General features: G+C 43.7%; 1 protein-coding gene across 2 annotated transcripts in view; it reads left to right on the forward strand.

The window, feature by feature from the left end:
• The window catches only part of LOC141991179 (VPS10 domain-containing receptor SorCS1), a 400,215-nt gene that overhangs the window by 167,041 nt on the left and 208,301 nt on the right, over window positions 1-24,873 (forward strand). For both annotated transcript variants that reach the window (XM_074959393.1, XM_074959392.1), the window contains exon 3: window positions 12,260-12,359. In XM_074959393.1, coding sequence (XP_074815494.1) covers window positions 12,260-12,359 — 100 coding nt within the window. The remainder of the gene's footprint in view (window positions 1-12,259; window positions 12,360-24,873) is intronic.

A 24,873-nucleotide genomic window follows, 5' to 3' on the forward strand; every position in this document is an offset into this window, starting at 1 on the left:
CACCGAGGCCCTCCAAGGAAGAAGAGGGTTTGGCTTTTCTTTTCTTGCCTTTATCTTTTGGGAGCCCTAGGACTCCACCCTGTTGGTTTGAATACACGAGGGATAGGAGCCCGGACCCCTTCCTGGGGACTGCGTACCCCTGACACAGCATGGGACTTCAGGGACCCTGCCTTTGTGGGCTGCAGAAGTATTTTGCCTTTTTCATTTGGACTCTTTGGCACCCCGGAAGGGGACGAGACTTCCTCAGAGGCACTTACCGAATGGCTGAGACTGAGGCTATGTAACCAATCTACAGTAACACTGTCAACCAGGGAAGGATGTCCGGGATAAGAAAGGTACCTAGCCTTGCCCCAAGGGGGTACCAGACAGGTATAACCTATCGCAATCCCCACACACTGCAGCTGTTAAAGTATCAATCCCTACACTTTTCTCAACCGCAGGGATTGCTCCCAACGAGAGCCCTGGGGCTTGAGCCTAGCCAGGGGCAATGCACCCACACTGGCCGGCAGAGCCGGAAGCATGCTGCACCGTTGCAAGGGGTGGGTCAGCATGTGCACTAGCCCTGCGTGCTTGGGAGCACTAGCAAGGCTTGTGTTTCTGTAATCTCCCCCTGAATTTACCCTCGATACAGGGCTGTGGCTCTCGCACCCAACTGAATCCGTAAGGCCCTATTCAGCATTCCTTACTGCGTGTTCAGGTAATACTGTCTCAGAAACCTATTGGAGCTGTTTACCTGAGGAGCAAGAAGCATTGCTGAGGGCTCATCATGAGAAGGGCTATGTACATTTCACTAAACCCCACGTGCTTTCCTGGCAGCGTCCTCTGAAGTGTCTGATTCAGAGTGATGAGTAAGATAGTTCTGAGGTTTTATTGCCCTGGTTGCACACAGAGATGTTTCACGTTTCATTTTTCCAGACGGACATCAGTGCAATGGTGATACTTTAGCCTATCTCGGTGGCATAAGAACAGGGGTACACAGATAACTCAGCAAACCCCATCCAGGCTCCCTGGCAAGGCTGGAAGATAAAGGGATACTTATGCAAGAAGGACTCGGTCGCAGACAGCCACCACTTCTTAGGGTTGCCAATGCTCCCAGATTGGCCAGGAGTCTACCGAAATCGGCATCAATCTCCCGGTGACTACTGCAAGCAATCCGGGAGATTTTAATAGGTACTGTTCAATTAATGACATTCGGTCATGTTGGGAAAAAAAAATCTCCCGGAATAGCTTCAGTCAGAGTTGGCAACCCTACCGCTTTTGCAGTCACAAGCTGGCAGTGAAACCAGTGCAGTTGTGTTGCCCAGTCTGGGGACAGGCAGGGTTTGGGGCATGTACGTCCCGCGTGGCGCTCGGCTCTGTACAAGCCACTACACAGCAGCTGCAAGAAGGCCAGGCTGGATACGGGTCAGGGAGGGGGCTGAAGAGTGAACTGCTCTGTGGCTTCTCATGACACGGGTGGAACAGCAGAGCCCAGTGCAGCCTGACTGGGAGGATTTCTTCGCCTCACACTGCAGGCAGAGAAACTCCACATTCTGTTGTTGTTAATTGCTACTGCAGAAGCACCCGTCACAGACCAGGACCCCACTGTGCTAGGCGCTGTACAAACACACAACAAAAATATGGTCCCTGCTCCCACAATAAGACAGTCTAGGTAACCCTACAGCCCAATACTTGGGCAGGAGTATTTGTGCTAGAATGTGTCCTTTTTCCTGCCTGCCGACCGTGTAAACCGAAAATGGAGAAGGGTTTGGAGAGAGAGGTGGGCGGCAGCACTTTTATTCCTTGAAACTGCTTCAAATGAAAGTTGATTAAAAAAAAAAATTTATAAAAGAGGAAATCGATGTGGGGAAAAGCTATTCTCAGCCCTAACGATGTCAAGTTTCTACAGTTTTGTGAAAAAAGCCAAACATTTTACATTGTCTTTCCACCCTCCCCCCACTATAAAGTATTCAAGGAAGTTTTTGTAGGTGGCGCTTTCACGGAAAGAAAGCTGCTGTCAACTGGAAACTGAATTGGAGCCTAGGGGCAAGAAGGATAGAAGCAGTTGCTTAACCGTGGATTGTAAGAGCCTGTGTTTATGCATACAGTTAAGGAGAGCAAGGATGGCTCAATGGCTAGGGATACTAGGGAGACTTGTCTGGGAATAATAGCACTGCCCTGCCTCACAGATAAAGGCGTTCCAGAGTGTGAGGTGCTCAGATACTGTGGGAATGGGGGCCATACAAGTAAGGTTTCATCCTCAGAAGTTTTGAACTCTGTGTGGATCCTAGTGAGCAAGTCTCTGCATTGCACCCCCCCCCCCACCCCAATTTGAGCCTGTTAAAAGTTAATTCCAACCCTTCAGACTAAATTTATGATGTTTTAATGGTGGAATTTAAGCCATGCCACTTAAAAATAGACTTTTAAAGTGGTGCTGTCTAATTGTTAGAGCTGTCAGTGCTGTCAGGGCAGGTAATAAAACTTCCCTCTTGAAGGAGTCTCTTTGAAGGTAATAAAACTTTGAACTAGTTTCTCTGTAGCCTGCAAGTTAGCCCATGTCTGAAGTGAATGACCACAGAGAAAGCCAGCTGAGAGACGGGTATTTGAGTGTGTGGGAAGGGCAAAGGGCCTGTGCTATGAGCCATGAAGGCATAAATACAAAGCAAGGCCAAGCCCAAACTGGGAGGCCTAGGACAGAGTGAAAAGGCCCTGATCGAATGAGTCCAGTACTGAGGGGGCCAGGCTGTTCAGTGGAATAGAGTAAAGAATATCAGTTACTCTTATAAACAAAAGTAAACCACTTTGCTTCTGTCTTAAAGGCAATGGGTAAAATTCCAAAAGTGCTCAACCGTGGCCTAATTCTGCTCCCACTGCAATTAATAATAATTGCTAGCTCTTAAATCTCAAAGCTCTTTACAAAGGAGGTCAGTATCAGTATCCCCATTTTATAGATGAGGAAACCGAGCCAGAGAGAGACCAAGTGAATAGCCCAGGGTCACCCAGCAGGCCAGTGGCGGAGCTAAGAATAGAGCCCCAAATCACAGTTGAGTGCTTTCTCCACCCAGGCACAGTGCTTCCCAATGGGAGTTGACTTCCAGCTGAAGCACTTGGCCCAGGTTGAATGCTTTGGGGAATAGTACCCAGTCAGAAAGAGGAACTATGAAGGTAGGAATACAGCAGATTAGTCAGGGCAGGTGCTAGCCCATTTGCTGCACCGAGTGCAGAACACAAGGCTTGTAGCCAGGTGGTGTATGTGTGCACCCATTGACTTCAATGGGACTTCTTGTGGGCTAGAGTGCTTAGCCCCTTGCAGGATCAAGCCCATAGGGAAACCTCAGACATTTCCTGGAAGCTAAACTGATTATTTGGAAAGGGGATGAGGTCTAGGGCCTATTGAAGCTTTTCTAGAAATGCTTTTGTCTCCATGAGCTGGGCCAGGGCAAATTTAAGGGTTCAAATAGTCGGATGATGGTGTAAAGAAGCAGGGTTTAAATGTGTTAAGTAGGGGAGAGTGGGTATACAGAAAGACTTGACTCCATCTAAATCAAATTGAAGCGCTTGTCTCTGAAAGTATGCCAGGACTGGGGATTTTATTTAAACCAGAAGCTTGGGAAAAGCTCAGCTGCAGAGGAGAACTGAAGTGAAACAAGACCATCTGCTGGGGGTGTCTGTCACTCAAAAGTAGCTATCTCTGGTAATAAAGGATAGGCGAGAAATTGCAGTTGAACTCTGAGGAGGAAATTAAGATCAGAAGAGGCTGAGATCCTGGACAAGTAACAGGGTTACGGACAAAGGAATTAAATCAAAGTAGACATAAGGCCAAAAGGAAAAGCTGTAAATGGCCATATAGCAGTGTGAGAAGCTTAATAGCAAAACGCGGTGAACTAAACTGTCTAACAATGGAAGAGGACCGTGAGATAATAGGCTTTTGTGAAACAGGTTGAATGACAAAAATCAATGGGATACTGGGGTACCTGGCTATAAACAATACAGGAAAGACAGATTCAGCTGAAGGGATGGGAGACTAGCACTGTACCTAAAACAATCCTGTAGGGTATGTCTACACTGTGGTAAAAGACCCGTGGCTGGCCCAGGTCAGCTGACTTGGGCTTGAGCTGAAGGGCTATGAAATTGCATTGCAGATGTTCAGGCTTGGGCCAGAGCCCACGGTCTGAGACTGCACAAGGCGGGGAGGGGGTCTCTTAAAATCAGGGTCGTCTCCTCTACCAGCTCCAGTGTTCTTTGTCACAAGGCACAGACAGCTTGTTCATTACAATTTCATGATTCCTTTATTCAAGCATTACAAATACAGCTATCAGAGTAGCAACCGTGTTAGTCTGTATCCGCAAAAAGAACAGGAGGACTTGTGGCACCTTAGAGATGAACAAATTTATTTGAGCATAAGCTTTTGTGAGCTACAGCTCACTTCATCGGATGCAGTGAGCTGTAGCCCATGAAAGCTTATGCTCAAATAAATTTGTTCGTCTCTAAGGTGCCACAAGTCCTCCTTTTCTTTTGCAAATACAGCTATGAGAGCCTGCTGTAAGCCCCAGCCTGCCACACCCTGTTCTGCCCCGGCAGAGAAGAGCCCTGTCTTCCAAATGCCAGCAACATTGCTGCTGAAAAGTGGTTTAGATTCGCTCCTCAGCTGGTGTAAACCTGTGTAAGCTCCATAGTACCTGGGTGCAATGCTATGGCCTGTGTCATGCAGGAGGTCAAACCAGATGACCTAATAGTCTCTTCAGGCCTTAAAACCAGGGAGATGATTTGTTATGGGACACAGGCAGCAGTTGACCCCCCCTTCTGACTTTTCATAGCTCCTTGTCAGCTCGTGCTGTGGTGTCTACCCTGGGCCTGAGGGGGTCGCTGTGTGGCACGCTGTGGCTACTAATCACGGTATTGTCAGCACTGCCCCCTCTCCTCAGCAGCTGGACAGGCAGCAATGGTGCAGCTTAGCCTGGAGCTGAGTGCGGAGAAAGCCGGGCCCTGTCCTAGGCCGCCCCCCTGCTCCATACTCCCTAGGATAGGACTGGTGCACCGCCCCTCTGGGATGGGACTGGCCTGCTAATCCCCCCCATGAACAGTCATGGGCAGGGAGGCAGATACTGTCATGCTGATGCCAGGAGACCCCCCTCCCAAGAATTTTTCTGAAATGACTCCCCTGCTTAAAATCTATGACTGTAGCCTGCTGTGAGCACAGCTTTGAAAGGAGTCGAAGCAGCAATCTGGAACAATAAATAAATTACAAAACAAAATAGAAATACGAATAGTTTCATGATTTTAAAAAGAAATCAAACGAGAAAATAAAATTGCATTGTATCGATGCACAAGAAGCAGAAAATTAAACCAATCTGTTCCACCACTCAAGTGGAGTGAAGCGGAAAAAGAAACAAACAGCATAAATGGTACCAAGTACATTAAATGTTAAAAAAGAAATCTTTTTATTCGATGCTTTGAGTTGTTAGCTAGAATTTTGTGTGTCTTAATATGAGCTTTATTTTATTCTATTCTGACGGTGTCCCTTTTCAGGACTCTGGACAAACTGCTAGGCTGTCAGAGGAGAAACTGACAATATTTATATGGGCCAGAATCCAAGTACAGTTTATTTTTCTTGTTCAAGTGCCCCAGACAGACCTCCCTGCATGGCTGTGTGGTGACTGGCTGACTTTCATGTTTGCAGCAGCTAAGGTAAAATAGAGAAATACAGGCAGCCCCTACGTTTCTGACAGAAGCAAGTAAATAACAACTTATCAAGCAATATATTTAAACTATACATTTATAATGCCAGGCTTCTGGATTTCAGTGCACAATATTTAAGGCAGTAGAAGATAATTTCCTTAGGGTTCATGTCACCGATTGATGCTGATTGCCTATTCTGAAATATTGTGAGGAATGGATTGAGATATTCATGACAGTAGGTGGACTAATGGAATTCTGTGACTATTTAAAATGTGCAGGAGTTTGTTATAATACTGTAATAGAAATGTCACTTGTCCTGATGGGAATAGAGAGGGAGAAAAAAAGCTGTCAATGAATAATAATGAAGTTATTTAAATGCCAACTTTCTCACAAACATTTTATAAAACATAAATTATTCTAGACGTTTTCAGCTAGTTACACAGAGAAGTCAGATTCATACCCGTTTGGATGTTTGGTGCTGTTTAATTATTGTCAGGTCATTAGGCTGGGTAAAAAGTAAAAATGTTTGTCTTGCTGGCTGCGTGCAAAAATAAGTTTGATTTCAGATAAACATTAAAGAGTCTCATTCTAAATATTCAATGGTACAAATCAGAATTGATGCCCCTGAAGCTAATGAAGTTTGTATGGTGCAAAATGTGTGTCCATCAGATCAGGAACAAGCCAAATACTCTGTCTCTGAATATTACACTGTTAGTATTTGAATTCCAGTAGCACCCACTATGTGTTAGTGTAACTGCAGTAAGGGCTTGTCTGCATGAGAAAGTTGCACTGCTTTAATTAAAGGTGTGATTTTTAAACTGGTTTAGTTAAGCTGATGCAAACCCCGGTGTGGATACTCTGTTTATTTTCAGAGTGGCTTAGTTTGGTGTTGCTTAGGTTGATTGGGAACAGATTTAAGCTAAGTCAAAATAAGGCACTCTGAACTTGAACTAAGAGTGTCCGCACAAGGGTTTGCAGCAATTTAAGTCAATCAGTTGAACAACCATGTTACCAATTTGGAGATTCTGGTAAGCAGTGGTTACCAAGATGTACAACAAGCTTTTTATTGACTGTTCATATAGGGCTAAGTCTCCATCCTGCCTAAGATTGCCTGTTCGAAAAGGGCCAACCGGGCCATTAAAAGCTTGGTCAGTGGGGCTAAGGCAGGCTCCCTGCCTGCCGTGGCTCTGTGCAGCTCCCAGAAGCATCAGCATGTGCGCTCTCCGGCTCCCAGGTGTAGGGGCAGCCAGGGTGCTCCATGTGCTTCCCCCACCCCAAACACTGGCTCTGCAGCTCCCATTTGCCGGAAACGCGGCCAATGGGAGCTTTGGGGGCAGGGCCTCCTGACCGCGCGGATGGGGCCCTGCGCAGAGCCTCCTGACCACGCGTCTGCATAGGAGCCAGAAGGAGGACATGCCGCTGCTTCCGGGAGCCGCCTGAGGTAAGCGCCGCCCAGAGCCTGCACCCCAAACCCCTGCCGCACCCCAAACCTGATCTCTCTCCCATCTCCCAAACCCCTTGATCCCAGCCTGGAGCCCCCCCCCCCCCGCATGCCAAACTGCTCATCCCCAGCCCTACCCCAGAGCCTGCACCCCTGCATCCCAACTCCCTGCCCCAGCCTAGAGCCCCATCCTGCACCCCAAATCTCTCTTCTTTGGCCCCACACCAGAGCCTGCACCCCCGCCGGAACCCTCACCCCCTCTTTCACCCCTCACCCCCTCCCGCACCCCAACCACCCTGAGCTAGCCCAGTGAAATGAGCAAGTGAGTGAGGGTGGGGAGCGTGAGCGACAGAGGGGGGGATGGAGTGAGTGGGGGCGGGGCCTCTGAGGAGGGGCGGGGCAAGGGTGTTTGGTTTTGTGTAAGTACGAAGTTGGCAAGCCTAATGTGCCTCTACTCTACCTGTCCTGTAAGCAAATGGAAGATTTTACTCTCCATGGTTACCAGTCCAGCTCTCCTGCACACCTACATAGTCAGGGGAATATGGAACCTTGACAATAGTGGCCTCCTCTGGGCAGGGGTAGAGCAGCCGCGTCCCAAGAGTTTATCCAGGCACACTTAACGCTTCACGCATGGAATAAAGCACTGCCTTCCCGGGATGCAGGTGGAAGTCTTGACCTCCATTCAGTGCTGCAGAGGTCAAAATATGCTCCAGTTCAGTATCTTATTTAAGCATGTGGGTACTCTTAAGCATGTGAGTTGTCCAGAGAGAGTTAATCAAATATTATTTACCATTTTCCTCCCAGTCAACAAAATGGCTTTTTAACAAAACAGAAAGTTTTGTGACAATTAATGTGTTTTGTCAAAATTTGTCATGATTTCAACAACAAAAACCCCAAACAAATTTTCACATTTTTTGTTTTCCAATGAAAACTTGAAAACTCTTGCAAAAAACATGTTTTCTTCTAAACTTTTTGCAGAAAATAATATTTTTTCTTTACCAACTTTAGTCAGTGAGTCTACTGTTTCTCTTAAAGTTATACGTGTGTTCAAGTACCTTGTTCACTTGGAACCATGGTTGGTATATAATTTAAATATTGCAGTAAAGAAAAAAAACCTTGTTTTTCTGCCCAGTTGGTCAGTTTTTTTCCATCAGAACAGTTTTCTGTCCAAAAATGCTGATTCAACTAAATCAAAGCATTCCATGGGGATAATCTATCGATGTTGCTGGAATTTTTGATAGAAAATTATTGAAAAGATTCATTTTGATAAAGTTGAAGCATCTTGTTTTGACTTCACCATTTTGGCTTCTGTTATAATGTAACAAGGGGAAACACTACAGTCAAAATGAAAAGTTTTGTCCATATAGACAAGAATCACAGAATCATAGAATATCAGGGTTGGAAGGGAACGTCTGGAGGTCATCTAGTCCCACCCCCTGCTCAAAGCAGGACCAATCATTGAGACAGCCAAAAAAAGTTTCAGGTTTTCTGATATACAATATTTGTTCCACATGAAATTTTGAATTTTCACGTTGACTTGGGAATGAGGGAAAAAATGAGGATTTCCAGCAAAACAGAATTCTAGGTTCTGACGAGCTCTGTCGATAATATTTAGTCCAGATATAAAAAAGAAAGGCAGCATTCAAATGGCATGAGAGGAACAGGAAAAAACAGATGCAAATAAGGTATGTCTAGTTATGTTTTCTGGAGTGTGTGATTATTAGTCAGTTCAGGCAGAATCATGAAAAGCATGGATTATGGATAAGACTGAAATCAGATGCTAGCTACTTTGATCACTTGCATATTTGTTCATCTGCAAAACATCTTGTTCTTTTCCCCAAGCTTTCTACTGTTTCTAGTGCTGTTATAGATGTTGACAGAAGCACTCTCTTCCAGCTGTATATAATGTTACCTTGTAAATAAAGCCATGAGTGCAAAATAATTGCCTGGAGAGTCAGAAAAAATGGCTAGTAATTCTGAATATAAGATTATTACTTACAATAGACTTGAAATATCTGTTTAGTGGTTGGTTTCTTGTTTTGTCTTGTTTTGCTGTGTGGCTTTTTGTTTTTAATATTTTCATAATAAAATTTATGTGGTGAATTCTCCTGGCAATTTTCCTGGTGCCACTCTATCAAAATAAATGAGATAACATTAGTGCAATTAAAGGGAGACATTCACCCATTCATCAATATACAGATTCCTAACGCTCTAAGCCAAATTCTGCCCTTTGGTAACTTATACTTTTTCATCTTTACTGATCATCTCAGTTTAAACAGAGGCAGAATGTGGCGCCACACAAAATGCAGCAGAAATATCAATAAAGGGCATATGCAGATCTTGGCCACGGGGAGGCAGTGTTAAGAAATGGCTGGTGTAATAGATGGAAGCCAGGAATTCAGGATTCTGTTGTATTCTACCTACTGCATGTGGCTTCCAACATCATAGCATTACAGCATCTCCCATTCGTTCAGAAGAAGAACTAACGGTAATGATACCCCCCTTCCTTCCTTCTCAGCCCATAGGCGAAATCGTTTGTGTGGGGCTGTGCATGTGTGAGAGAAGATCATCGACATAAGTTTAGTCACTAACACAAGGTCATGGTCATGCTTATGTCTTTGTGGGAGTGAATGTGCTAGTTTAGGCCCAGTTATCCCCTGTTGTCACAAGCCGCCTCCGACTTGCTGATGGCTTTGTTGTTCTGGTGGAACATTGCTGTCTTGGGAGCGCCCAGTCACTGAGGATCGGGGACTCTTTGGCCAATCCTGTGGGAGGCTTTGAATCCAGCAAGCTTCAGCTGGATTCTGGATTCCATGGGGGACCAGTGTAGAGAGTGGCACACTCGGGTAACATGCTTATGTTGAGCTGGGTTGCCAGGCAGTGGAGCAGCTGCATTTTGTACCAGGTAGAGCTTTTTTCTGGGTGTGTGGTTTAGTTAGAGCTGGTGGGAATAGTTTTGCCAAAATATACGGAACTAAAATGGTTTTCAGAGCGGTATCCGTTTTGACAAAAACAAAGAGAGAGAGCGGGCGGGGAACGACGACACATATGCCTGCTTGCTATGTAGCCTGGTGGTTAGGGCATTGATTAGGATGAAAAACTCTGCTATGAATCAGACAGAGCAAGGACTGCAACCTGGTTCTCCCACATCCCAGGACAGAGTTCTAACCATCAACATATAATTGCCTTATTATAAAGCTTGTGTTTTGATCCCCAAACGGACACTTTGACACAATTCCGTTTTTTGCAAAAAAATATTTGGAAGGTTTTGTTTTCTTTAAAATGTGGAATTAAAACAAATTTTGAAACCTCGAAGGTTGCTGAGAAATGGAATTGCCATCTTCTGGTCAGCCCTTGGTTTAATTCCTAAATACAATGAGATGTAATAGCCAAACCTGGAGGTCATGGATGTCGGTAGCCAGGCATCAGAATGATAGGATGGGAGGTGATCTTCTGGCCATCTGCAAACGGAAGTGGAAGTTTTTAGTGATACATCCATGCCTTATAATGACAAAATTTGTGATAGTAGTGTGTTTGTTTTAAAGGCACACGTTCTTCTTTCAAAATATTTATACTCGTCCAGAAACACGTTGCATTCTTTTGTGGTATATAGTCCCAGACAGTACCAAGTGGTGTTCCATCATCTACCACATTCTTCTAGATACTAGAAGATAATTCTTTTAAACAAGATCCACATAACGAATTGCATCTTTTGCTAATAATTGATCTCTGTTCCAGTCAAGTGTCAGAATAGAGTTCTTGGCTACATTACACAGCCTTAAATGTTTTCTTTATTTGTCCTCTTTAAGAACAGATAGCTGATGTCTCTATTGGCAACATTGATATCAGAGGTACTTTCAAAAGACGCACATCAATTTGTGTGGTTGTTAAGCATTTTTTACCATCCTCTGTCCTATGGCCCACGCAACAAGCCCATGTTAACTGTAATACTCATGCTGTTGGGCTTTCATAAAGGAAATCAGTGGCTTTCACTCTGAGAACACATTGTTTTTACTAAAAAGAAAAGGAGTACTTGTGGCACCTTAGAGACTAACAAATTTATTAGAGCATAAGCTTTCGTGAGCTACAGCTCACTTCATCGGATGCATGCAGTGGAAAATATAGTGGGGAGATTTTATATACACAGAGAACATGAAACAATGGGTGTTACCATACACACTGTAAGGAGAGCGATCAGGAAAGGTGAGCTATTACCAGTGGGGGTGGGGGGGAACCTTTTGTAGTGATAATCAAGGTGGGCCATTTCCAAAAACAGACTCCAAGGAGAGACTGCTGAATTGGAATTAATTTGCAAACTGGATACAATTAACTTAGGCTTGAATAAAGACTGGGAGTGGATGGGTCATTACACAAAGTAAAACTATTTCCCCTTGTTTATTTCCCCTCCTACTGTTCTGTCAACTGCTGGAAATGGCCAACCTTGATTATCTCTACAAAAGTTTCCCCCCAGCCCCCGCTCTCCTGTTGGTAATAGCTCACCTTTCCTGATCACTCTTGTTACAGTGTGTATGGTAACACCCATTGTTTCATGTTCTCTGTGTATCTAAAATCTCCCCGCTATATTTTCCACTGCATGCATCCGATGAAGTGGGCTGTAGCTCATGAAAGCTTAAGCTCTAATAAATTTGTTAGTCTCTAAGGTGCCACAAGTTCTCCTTTTCTTTTTACAGATACAGACTAACACAGCTGCTACTCTGAAGCCTGTTTTTACTAAGTAACAGCACTTGGCTGTGCTTGGAAAGGATGCAGTATCTTATGTAAAAAAAAAATGAGTGAGCTTATAATATACTGAAGTGATAACTTAGCCCCTCGCTCTGTTATTTGGCATTTACAATAATTATCATCATCTCTTCTTCTATCGAGAATTAATGTTTCTTATTGAACGTGTTTATTTTAAAGTGCAGTGGGAAGATGCTGTTTTAATGTTTCCTAATCCAATTTAAATGCAAATGTTAACCACTCACATGATGCTGTGTGTACATAATTAAGCATCATTATATACTACATGAATCATTCAAAAAGCTCCAGAGAGCCATTCCACTATGTAAAACATAGGCTTTACACTGAAAAGCAGCCAAGTGGCTTGTGCCTTTTGTGATTAAGTATTTGTACTTATTAAAGCTCTCTTTTGATTTATAGGTCAACAGATTATGGGACAACATATGAGAAACTGAATGATAAGGTTGGCCTGAAGACTATTTTGAGCTACCTGTACGTCTGCCCAACCAACAAGCGCAAGGTAAATGAGAAGACTTTTAGTGTCTTGTTAGTTTATTATATGACTTCTGCCTTGACTGGTTAATCTTCATCCATTCCCTAAATGTTCATTACTGCTAATGTAAGTACTATGGACCAGATCCTGTGTTTGTGTAAATTGGCGTAGCTCTATTGAATAAATGCTGGTTTACAACAGCTGAGGGTCTGGTGCTGTGATTGTCTACAAGACATGGATGGGCATAAAAGGTATCGAACATCCAATCATATTTATACCTTCTAGCTGGGGGATGATTTCGTTGTTTAGAAGGGGAGAGACTCTTTGAGATGTTAGGATCTCTGGAGGCCAGATTGCATGTAAGGTTATTTGCCCTGAAAGTTCTCCCACTAGCTAGCTGAACAGGATCTGACAAAATCCTGACGAGAAAATGCTCCCAAAGCCCAAAAGGTTTTACTTAGACAAGCATTCCACTGAGTTACAATTTAGTGAGAGTTTGTAATGCTGACATGCTTGTAAAAGGCAGAGGCTATCTTCTCTTCTGTACATTTCTGGAGGGGTCTCTTGTTGTATGGAAGCATAAGGCACAGGATATGAAGGAGTAGGGTGATTATTGGGAATAATGTCCTGGATTGTCCCACACAGACCCCTGATTAAGGGGGACCCCCCACGCAGAGTCTCCCTCAAATTCCGTATTAAGCAAAGTTTCCGCTGTCTCGGTGGTACCATTCACCTCCTCTCTGCAGACCCTGCTGCTCCATCTCAGCCTGTCGTGTGTGTCCTTTTAGACAGCTTGCTTTTTGAGGCAGGGACTTCATTTTCCTCTGCACTTGAAAGGCACCTAACTGGTTTAGGGAAACTGAGACAGTGCATATGGATTGGGAATTTCCATGCAGTATACACAGGATATATGCCTGCATAAGAAAAAAGACAAGGAACACCAGCATTTTCGATCTTAAAGTCTGTGTTGGCCAAGGCATGGGAACAGTTGTTCAAGGATTGTTCATTTGGGGTGAAATTTGCCCCTGTGCAGAGTGCCAGTACAAGGCTAGGTACCAAGAACTATTTAATCACTTAGGACTTCTTCCTCCCACAGCATGGGTGATAAATTAGGGTGGGATCCTGTCTGTAGGGTTTAACTGGGATTTAAATGTTGCACAGGCTTCATGCTGGCCCTTTGTACAGTAGCGAATTTCGTCCTTATTACATACTTGTGCTGTAATGAGGGACTGAAGGGTCATATGTAGTAGTGGCAGAAATGATCACTTGGGTCATCTGGTTTGATACCCTGCATTTTATATGACTGCCTTTTCCACAAATGACTTCTGTGACCTATTATGTGCCAGAGAGAAGTTACCATTTGCACAAGCTAAATTCCCTTGAGGCAGCATAAATTTCTGTCTTTTGAAAATATTCAGAGTTTTAAGTCTATGAATATCTCTACCTTGCTCATTTGAGGTCTGATTCGTCCATGTTTTGCATTCATCAACCACATTCTGGTTTTCCACATTACACATTGAATTGCCCGTCTGTGACTTGAGTGCAGGGGATAAACACCACTTCCAAATAAACAGAGAAGAATGATGTTTGTGAAGTCATTTAGATGACTTGAAACCCATATTTACCCAGGATGTCCATGTAGTCTGAACAGAACCTCCATAGACACCAGTTTTTGTACAATGTGCCATTGATACTCTGGTATCTCTTACTCGGGTAACTTTTCATCCCCCAACTAAAATGGAATTTGCAAATTAAGGTCTCAATTCTGCAAACACATCCAAACTTGAGTAACTTTATGCACTGAGTCACCCGATGGATTTTAACGAGATGACACATGCAAGTAAAGTTACTCATGTGAAGATGTGTTTGCAGAACTGGGGCCTAATTCAGATTATTTTAGTTTAAGTGATCTTGTAGTTTCTATGCCTCATGGACAAGCTTGACAACTGTACCATTAGCAGTACTTTTAGACTACACCTGCACATGAAGTTGGGGGTGTGATTCCCAGCTCAAGCAGACATAATCACCCTAGCTGTCTTTGAGCTGACATGCTCAAAATAGTCGTATAGCTGTGAAAGCATGGGCAGCTGTGAGCAGTGGCATGGGCTATACGGTTGCCAGGTGTCTGGTTTTCGACTAGAACACCCAGTCAAAAAGGGACCCTGGTGGCTCTGGTCAGCGCTGCTGACCGGGCCATTAAAAGTCTGATTGGTGGCTCAGAGAGGAAGGCAGGCTCCCTGCCCGGATCTGCGTGGCTCCTAGAAAGTAGGCTCTTAGGCGGAGGGACAACCAGGGAGGGTTCGTGCACTGCCCCCGTGCACAGGTGCCACCCCTAGCGCTGGCTCCGTAGCTTCCATTGGTCGAGAACCACGGCACATGGAGCACACGGAGCTTCCCTGGTCGTGCCTTTGCCTACGAACCGAAGGGACATGTCACCGCTTCCCAGGAGCAGTCAGAGGTCAGTGCCTCCTGGAGCCCACATCCTAAACCCCATCCCACACACCTGCCCCACCCCAGAGCCCACACCTCCAGCCCAGAGCCTGTACCCCCTCCTGTACCCCAACCCCCTGCCCCAGCCTCGTGAAAATAAGTGACAGGAGGGGGGATGGAGTGAGTGGGGGGTGAGGCCTCAGGAAAGGGATGGGCAAAGGTGTTTGATTTTAGCAATTAGAAAGTTGGCAACCCTAACAGGCTACCCTCCCCAAGTACGTACCCCTGGGATCCAGGCAGGTTTGTACTTGGGGCGGCTAGCCCAGGTTGCCACTCACCTCACTGTTCACATACAAAATGGAAATGACTGCCTAGGAAGGAGTACTGCAGAAAGGGATCTGGGGTCATAGTAGATCACAAGCTAAATATGAGTCAACAGTGTAACACTGTTGCAAAAAAAGCAAACATCCTTCTGGGATGTATTAGCAAGAGTATTGTAAGCAAGACACGAGAAGTAATTCTTCTGCTCTACTCCACACTGATTAGGCCTCAGCTGGAATATTGTGTCCAGTTCTGGGCGCCACATTTCAGGAAAGATGTGGACAAATTGGAGAAAATCCAGAGAAGAGCAACAAAAATGATTAAAGGTCTAGAAAACATGACCTATGAGGGAAGACTGAAAAAATTGGGTTTGTTTAATCCGGAGAAGAGAAGACTGAGAGGGGACATAACAGTTTTCAAGTACATAAAAGGTTGTTACAAGGAGGACAGAGAAAAAAATTTCTTCTGAACCTCTGAGGCTAGGACAAGAAGCAATGGGCTTAAATTGCAGCAAGGGTGGTTTAGGTTGGACATTAGGAAAAAATTCCTAACTGTCAGAGTGGTTAAGCCCTGGAATAAATTGCCTAGGGAGGTTGTGGAATCACCATCATTGGGGATTTTTAAGAGCAGGTTGGACAAACACATGTCAGAGATGGTCTAGATAATACTTAGTCCTGCCTAGAGTGCAGGGGACTGGACTAGATGACCTCTCAAGGTCCCTTCCAGTCTATGATTCTATGCTACCATGGCTACCTTACTATTTTTAGCATGCTAGCTCAATGAGAGCTAGCACAAGTATAGCTACGTGAGCAACTCCAAATGTAGGTCTAGCCTTTGTTCTGTATGTTTGCAGCAAGAGAGATTTGAGTTAGATATTAGGGAAAAGTTGCTAACTCTCAGGATAGAAAATCGCTGGAACAGGTTACCTAGGGAGGCTGTGGAATCCTGTCACTGGAGGTTTTTAAGAACTGGCTAGACAAACACCTGTCGAGGTGGTCTAAGGTCTGGTCTACACTAGTGGGGGGGATCGAGCTAAGTTACGCAACTTCAGCTACTTGAATAACGTAGCTGAAGTCGACGTACTTAGATCTACTCACCGTGGTGTCTTCACTGCGGTGAGTCAACTCCTGACGCTCCCCCATCGACTCCGCCTGCGCCTCTCGCTCCGGTGAAGTACCGGAGTCGAAGGGAGAGCGCTCGACGGTCGATTTATCGTGTCTAGACTAGACACGATAAATTGACCCCCGCTGGATTGATTGCTGCCCGTCAATCCAGTGGGTAATGTAGACAAGCCCTAAGTATACCTGGTCCTACCTTAGCGTGGATGGGAAGTGGGTGGACTAGATGACCTTTTGCGGTCCCTTCCAGCCCTATTTTCTTATGAGTCTATGATTCTGTCCATTTTGATGTTTGGGACATGGTTGCTTTAAGAAGAATGGGGAAGAACAAGGTGGTTCTGGGGAGGAGAGATCCATGGAGCTGGGGATTTTGACACCTGTTCTGTTAATGCTGTGGATGGTGTTTGGGGAACAATGCGAAATGTGAGTTATCCATGATACAGTGGTGGATTATCCCAAATATGCTTGATGCTGGGACAGTATAGCAACTGGTGCCACGTCTGGGATCATCAAAAGACTCTCTCGAAAGTTGTATGAAAGCAAAGTTGCCACTTGGAAGCTGACCTTTGAGCTGTGCGTGGATTTACAACAGGGGATTTAGGATGTGGAGCATCACTCCTTCCCCACTCCAATGCACTTGAGTTTTTGCATTGTTTGAATGATTGCTGGAAGACCCAAAAAGAAGACTGGTCTACCCTGGCTGCTGCAGAGCTACCTGATTAATGTACCATACTTAACTAAATTGCTAAGATTTCAAAAAATCAGGCTGGATAATGAGATCTTGATTTAAAAAAAAAACACACAGGCTTGTAGCTCTCCTAGTCCCACAAAGGAGTTCAACACAAATTATTGAAACTGAGTACAGTGCTTTGAGAGAGGATGTTGACTGACTGTTCTCGGACATTTAACATAATGGAAGCAGAGAGGGGGTCCTAGGCATTTAAATCATGATTTTGATTGTTAAATGGAAATGAAACGAATGTGCAGCTGCAGATAAATGGGGCTCTCAGGGTCGCCTTTTGAAATGCTGATAGATTTAAGAAACATGGTAGGACAATGAAGGTCTTTACAAATGGCGAGAAAATCAATAACGTTGACACAGCAGTATATTTGTGTACAATTTCTTTCCTTGTATCGTGATATTTTCCAACGAAATAGGCATTTGATATATGTAGAAAGGGATGTGCTTGAATAAAACCTGGATCTAGGCCCATTGAAAAGTCCTTTTGTGATATTTTTTTCCTAACCAGTTATCTCTGAGAAATAAAAAGCACATTGACCAATAAAATATTAATACTTTGCATGGGTATCATGAACGTCCTCTGATGGTCTCAAAGTTGGTCTGTTGCTGATTCGTCCTTGGAAACTTGGGCCAAGATTTTCAAAAGTTACTAGAGATTTTGGGCATCTCTACTTTAGTACGTTCAACTTGAGATGCCCGTAAAAGGACCTGCTTTTCAGAAGGTAGGTGCTTGAGGGGAATTCTGAAAATCAGGGCCCATTGGAATTATTATTGACTTATTAACACAGAGTGCCACCATGACACCAGTTCAGCCATAAATTCCTTTATTAAGTCCAAGGGCCACCTGACAGTTATACAATTTATTCTAAACATGTCTAAAAAGCCCAAATAATAAGCAATTATTATTACCCATGGAGCAACAAATTCATAAGCACTTGATTGAAATACTCACAAAAGGCCTAGACCCAGGGTTGCTTAAACACATGCTGGCTAGCTCCAACTGGATAAGCAGGTACTAGTAACGAATACTTTAACAGGTTATCTTTTGATACTCTTTAACAAACAAGAGATGTCATTGCCAACGGCTAGCTTTAGTTAAGAACCAGTATGGGGTTGACCCCTTTCCTGGCCTTGAGTAGACAAGATTTTATGAATGTGCTCCTTCTTTAAGACAATGTTGGTATGTTAAAGGTTACTACCAGTTCATCACAGAACAGCTCTTCTTTATTGTTCAAACTAGTTAGAACTATTCCTGATAATTAGAGGCTTCTCTTTTCTGATCAACCAAACTTTGAGCTCAGCATTTTCCCCAAAACTAATCTTGCCAGATGCCACATAGATTCAAAAATTAGAAGCAATCGTTTTCAAGGCCTTGTTACATTTTCCCACTTTATATTCAAAGCCTTTCCATGGCTGATAAAACCCCTTTATTTTACTTAAACTACAAAACACATCTACTTTCCTTCATTCCTACAGGGCCCAGTGCTTAATTTGTCATGAAAGTGGTGCTGGGGCTTAAGCAATAAGGTGCCGGGGCTCTAGCATTTTCTTTTTTTAAATTTTCAAAATTGATGTGGCAATTCCAGAGGTGCCGGGGCGAGGAACTGCCAAGCTTAGAGGTGCTGGGGCTGTGAAGTGCAAAGCCCTGGTACAAATTAAGTACTGACAGGGCCCCGCTAAAACAGCTCAAGACGGAGGCACCTACAATCACTAGTCATTTCTGAAAATCTTGATGTATTTGTAGTTGTGCTTTGACTAGCCTTTCTGAGAGATTGCTCAGGAATGCAATGTTTGAAACTGGGCAGTAGTTGGCTAGAACTGATGTGTCGGGGTAGGGTTTTTTTCTGCGTTGGTTGGACTGTTGTGTGTTTGAAGGAGGAAAGGAAGATTCCTTCTGTGGACAATGTGTTGGCGATTTTTGTCAGGAGTGGCATCAGTTGCTCCTGACTCCTTCACAAGCTAGTGAGGTGTGGGTTGGCCCATTCGTGCAGCTCTTAAGCATCCAAAACTCCCATTGCTTTGTAACGTGTTAAAGCTTACAAGATTTGGACCAGGGTATATTGATCCACAGCATCCCAGGAATACCAAACACAGGCTGATGGTCTGTTGCAAGTTTGTGTGATCTAAATTAGTTGTCCTACTTGTTGGTCAATACTAAGGACTGGTGAACTGGTTCAGATCAATTCAGATCAAATACCAAATTGACCAACACGTTCTTCCCCAAAAGTCAAACTGAGTCTGAAACTTTTTGCAGAATTAAACATTTGGACAATTTTTGTTTTCTTTTTAAAGTTCTCAAGAGCCTCAGTACTGCTTGGATTTTGCGTGCCACCGGAAGCAAAAGTTAATTGATGGCATATTAATAACTTTTCAGATCTGTGTGTGAATGAACGAGTGATATTATCTCATTCTGGCTGGCCCAGAAAGAAGATATGGTAGCTTCTGTTAGAAGGTGGAGAAGTTCTCCTTCACATCGAGTAACAAGGGCCTTCTCATTTTATGGTGGAAAGACTAGGGTTCTGGTCCCAGCTCCCAGTGGAGGGGATTTATGTAGTAATTGTACCTTATGTGTGCTGGACATACATTTATTACCCATTTTCCCATTGTTGTTCCTTTGCTAAGCTTGGCTACTGGGTGACAGGATTGTATGACCTCTGAACTACTGGTTTATAGAGAAGCATCAGCTGAGAGCAACGGAAGATGCAGCACATTTGGGCAAAAGGGCATTTTTAAAGGATATGGTTGACTTATCAAAAGCTGTATCCTTATACTATAAGGCCCTGATCCAGCAAACGACTTAATCATATGCGTCAAGTTAAGCATATGGAGTAGTCTCATTGACTAAGAGAGCAAGAGAAAGAGAGTAATAGTTTAAAGCTGTGTGAAATTTGTAGTGAAATGCACAAACACTTGAAACTGGACAGGTTTTGTGTTTCCATGTGGAATGGAAAATTGCGTTAATTTTGTGAAAGGAGGCGGGGGGGGGAATATTTGTGAATTTTTCACTCGAGAATGTTTCCACTGAAAACTCTTTGATTAAAGGGGCACAAATTCTCCCCAAAACTGGTGAAATGTTGAGAGAAGTCCTGTTTACTTTAGAAATAACACCGTGCCCTGAAAGATTGTTAGTCACCTTTTTAAGCCACGTGGCCTTAGTTTTTCACTAGAAATCTCAACTTCTCTAAAGATATATTTTATATATATACACACACACCAGATGGAGGGTGAGTATACTATCTGTGTATTATTACTAGGTAAATACTGCAAATATTTCCCCATGAATATTGGCTGACATTTCAAATGAATTCTCTTTGGTTGCATTCTCAACCTTTAATATTCTCTGTTCCACAAACATTTCTCTAGTAAGGTTTAATGGAAAATAAATTTTAAGCTTGTACTCTTGCCTAATCATGGAAAGCAAATTATATTTTTTCCTGTGAGTATTTGCATAAGAAACCTGGTTAAGGCAATGATTCAGCAAAGCAATCAAGCATGGATTTAACTGTAAACCCATGTATAAGCCTATCCCTATTAAATAAAGCACTTAAGCACTTCCTTAAGTTTAACTACATGAGTAGTCTCCTTAAAGCTGAAGTTAAGCATGTGCTTTGCTGATAACAGGGCCTATTGCTGTTGCTATCATCTAATCACAAAACTGAACATATACACTGTACTTAATCTGACCACTTCTTCTCGTATACAGCATCAGAGCTCAATGTCCAGGCTCTGTAACCAGAGAATGCGGGTGTCAAGTCGGGCACTCTTCCACCACATGAGTTATGGTCTGGAATGTTGCCCCACAGTCACAGCAGTGCACAGTTTTGGCAACTCTGGATGAGCCTGGACCAGGCTCTACAATCAAATGGACTTAGCAGGCAGGTGGAGTGATGGAGTCCTGAATTTACTTAGTGTATTAGACTCTTTCCCACTGACGCTTCCAATCTGTCAGAGCATAGTTTTCAGCTCCCTGGCAGTGCTGATCATCTGTGCATGGTAAAAGGCCAGTAGCACTCTTTTTCCAGGAGTATGTGGGCTACCATAGCAAAAAGGTGTCAGGAGATCAGCTTTGGTGTCACACCGCGGTCCCCAGGAGTGGGATTCCTCTCTTGAATATTATGAGACCTTTGAGTTGGCTCTGTATGTTGTTTCCTATCTGAAAATGGGGCATTAGCTCACCAGAGATGTAATAGGTTGGTTTCAAATGTCAAAGATCTCCAGGCAGACTTAACAGTAATGGCATCTCGTCAGAGATCCAGTGGAGCTATGTCACTAGCACATACAGACTGGAGGTTGGTGTACAATTCAAGAAGGCACTCATAATCCGAGTGGCCAGATTCAGCTCCATGTTGACAAGCTGACAAGGGCAGTTCAGGTGCTCCCGAGGAGGATCCCAATAGTTTTTGTATCAAGGCGGTACAGGAAGATATCTTCATTTTCGGGTGTTCCGGGCCAAGCTGGTGTGTAAGGCAATGGTTGAATTTTACTCCCAAATATGTGACAACTGGGTTGGAATGGCAGTAGCCATCCTTGTTCATGGATGTGCCAATTGGCAGGCAATTGTTTTAAATGAAAGTAGTTGCGACTGTCTTGAGTTCACTAAGAATTAGTCTGCACTGCTGGAAGTAAGTGATCAAAATCTCCATTTCTTGGCTGAGATTCCCTTAAAAAGTATGAACATTGTTTCCAGTGCCAGCAGTACAGATGTCATCAGCATATACATACTTCCCAGCCTGCCTTTCAGAAAGATGGTATGTGTATATATTGAACAAACGGGGGCCCAAAACTGACCCTTGTGGAAGGCCATTGTGGAGATATTTAAGGCAACTGATTTCCTCCCGGAGTTGCAGGAGGATGCTGTAGTTCCTAATCGTTTCCTGGATACACCTCACCTTTAGCCTACAAAGAATAACTTGAAGCATCTTGGCAGTCAGCCTGGCGTACCACATTATTGTCGGTTGCCATCAAATCTGTAAGAACTGCACCAACTTTCGTTCCAGACTCAAATGGGTGTTTTATGTCATGAGTCAGACAAAGTACCTGATCTTGGGTCATCATCCCCTTCTACCTACTAAGCTGGGAGAACTTCAGTGCCTGGTATTAAATTAGGATGTTGATATAATTGGCATCACAGAAACTAGTGACATGATGACAATCAATGGGTACAAAATATATAGGAATGACAGAATGGGTCATGCTAGTGGGGCAGTGGCACTATATGTGAAAGAAAACACAGTCAAATATAGTAACAATCTTAAATGAATCAAACTGTACCATAGAACAGGGCTTCCCACACTTCGTTGCACCGCGACCTCCTTCTGACAACAACAATTACTACAGGACCCCAGGAGGGGGACTGAAGCCTGAGCCCACCCAAGCCCCACCCGCTGGGTTGGGGCGGGAGAGGGTTAAAGCCAAAAGCCCACCTCCCCAGTCAGGGGGCCAAAGCTGAAACCCAAGGGCTTCAGCCACAGGCAGGGGGCCTGTAACCTGAGCCCTTCTGCCCAGGGCTGAAGCCCTCGGGCTTGGGCTTTGGCCCCGGGCCCCAGCAAGTCTAACCCAGCCCTGGTGACCCCATTAAAATGGGGTCACGACCCACTTTGGAGTCACGACCCACAGTTTGAGAACCACTGCCATAGAATTTCTATGGGTAGAAATTCCATGCTTGAATAATAGGAATATACTACAGACCACCTGACCAGGATGGTGATGGTGATTGTGAAATTCTCAGGGAGATTAGAGAGGTTACAAAAGTAGAAAACCCAGTAGCAATGAAGGGTTTCAACTATCCCTATACTGACTGGGTACATGTCACCTCAGGACAGGATGCAGAGATAAAGTTTCTAGATACCAAAGACTCTTAAGCAAAATAAACAGTAATGGGATAAGAAGAAAGGTCCTCTCCTGGATCAGTAACTGGTTAAAGGATAGGAAACAAAGGGTAGGAATAAAAGGTCAGTTTTCAGAATGGGGAGAGGTAAATAATGGTGTCGCCCAGAGGTCTGTACTGGGACCTGTGCTGTACAATATATTCATAAATTATTTGGAAAAAGGAGTAAACGCTGAGGTGGCAAAGCTTGCAGACAATACAAAATTACTCAAAATAGCCAAGTCCAAAGCAGACCTGTGAAGAGTTACAAAGGGATCTCACAAAACTGAGTGACTGGGCAACACAATGGCAGATGGAACTCAATGCTGATAAATGCAAACTAATGCATATTGGAAAACATCATCCCAACTATACACATGAAATGATGGATTCTAAATTCGCTGTTCCTGCTCAAGAAAGAGATCTTGGAGTCATTGTGGATAGTTCTCTGAAATCATTCTCTTAGTGTGCAGCGGCAGTCAAAAAAGCCAACACTATGCTAGGAAACGGCTAGATTACGAAACAGAAATATCATAATGCCACTATTTCAATCCATGGTATGTCCATACCTTGAATACTGCATGCAGTTCTGGTCACTCCACTTCAAAAAATATATTAGAATTAGAAAAGAAACAGAGAAGGGCAACAAAAATTATTAAAGGGTATGGAACAGCTTCCAAATGAGGAGAGATTAAAAAGGCTCGGACTGTCCAGTTTGGAAAAGAGGCAGCTAAAGGAGGATATGATAGAGGTCAATAAAATCATGACTGGTGTGGAGAAAGTGAATAATAAAGGATTAATTACCCCTTCTTATAACACACAAACCAGGGGTCGCCCAATGAAATTAACAGGCAGCAGGTTTAAAACAAACAAAAGGAAGTACTTTTCTCCACACAATACACAGTGAACCTGTGAAACTCATTGCCAGGGGATGTTGTGAAGACCAAAACTATAATGGGGTTCAAAAAAGAATTAGAAATGTTCATGGAGGATAGGTCCCCCAATGATTTTAGCCAAGATAGTCAGGGAGGCAACCCCATCCCTAAACCTCTGACTGCCAGATGCTGGGAGTGGATGACAGAGGATGGATCACTTGATAAGGGCAATGCTCTGTTCGTTCAGTGTGAAGCATTTGGGAGTGGGCACCAGCAGAAGACAGGATATTGGGCTAGATAAACCATTAGTCTGCCCCAGTATGGCCCTTCTTATGTTCTCCTGAATCCAGCTGAACACAAGGCAGCTGATCAAGTCTTCTACCTTCATGTGGCGCCCGCATCAGTAGCTAATGTAGATAAAACACAAAATGGGAGCTCATGCTCTCATTGTAAAAAGTGAAAGACAAATCTGGCCCCTCACAACTAAGCAACATGGTTTGAATCATAAACTGTAGAAGACATTTAATTGGATTTGTTCAGATCATGAATACATTTGTGAAAATCATCATAAGTTCACAAACATTCCACTGAAGAGTAAAATGCATCAAGCAGATGCTTTGTTACAATTTATTTGCTTAGCTCTATCTAGCATATATATATTTGTATAGCTATAAACAGACATTCCAAGATTTGCAGAGCTCCCTACTGTCTATGAATGCCAATTTTCTCCTTAAAGCATTTATATTCCAGTGCTTGTATCTCATTTTATTCAACAAAACAAATTCTTGTAACAAGAGGTTCCAGACAATGTCACTTTATGAATGGTTTTATTGGAAATAAAGATGAGAACAAAGCCAGCCATTATTTACCGTTTACTCTGTTGATCAGTCGCCATTGGGTTTGCTACTATAAATGACAGCATCTTCTTTAGGCTCAATCTGTAATAAAAGAAAACTATAATCCAATAATAGTTGTGTGTAAACTTTGGGTATAGAAGAGCTGTGAAAAACCTGCTCCTGGGGAATCTCTCTCATCTCACTGAAACACCATACCACCTGGTCCTGTGATTGATGACACAGGCCAGGGGGGAAAAAATCTGAACACATGGATCCTGCCAAACAAATCAAGCCTGGTTCGTTATTTGTCAACAAGTCTGCAGAAGAGAGAATCCCTGATGTGCAATCAATCC

This window comes from Natator depressus, chromosome 7, assembly GCF_965152275.1.
Source record: "Natator depressus isolate rNatDep1 chromosome 7, rNatDep2.hap1, whole genome shotgun sequence".
NCBI classification, from domain to species: domain Eukaryota; kingdom Metazoa; phylum Chordata; order Testudines; family Cheloniidae; genus Natator; species Natator depressus.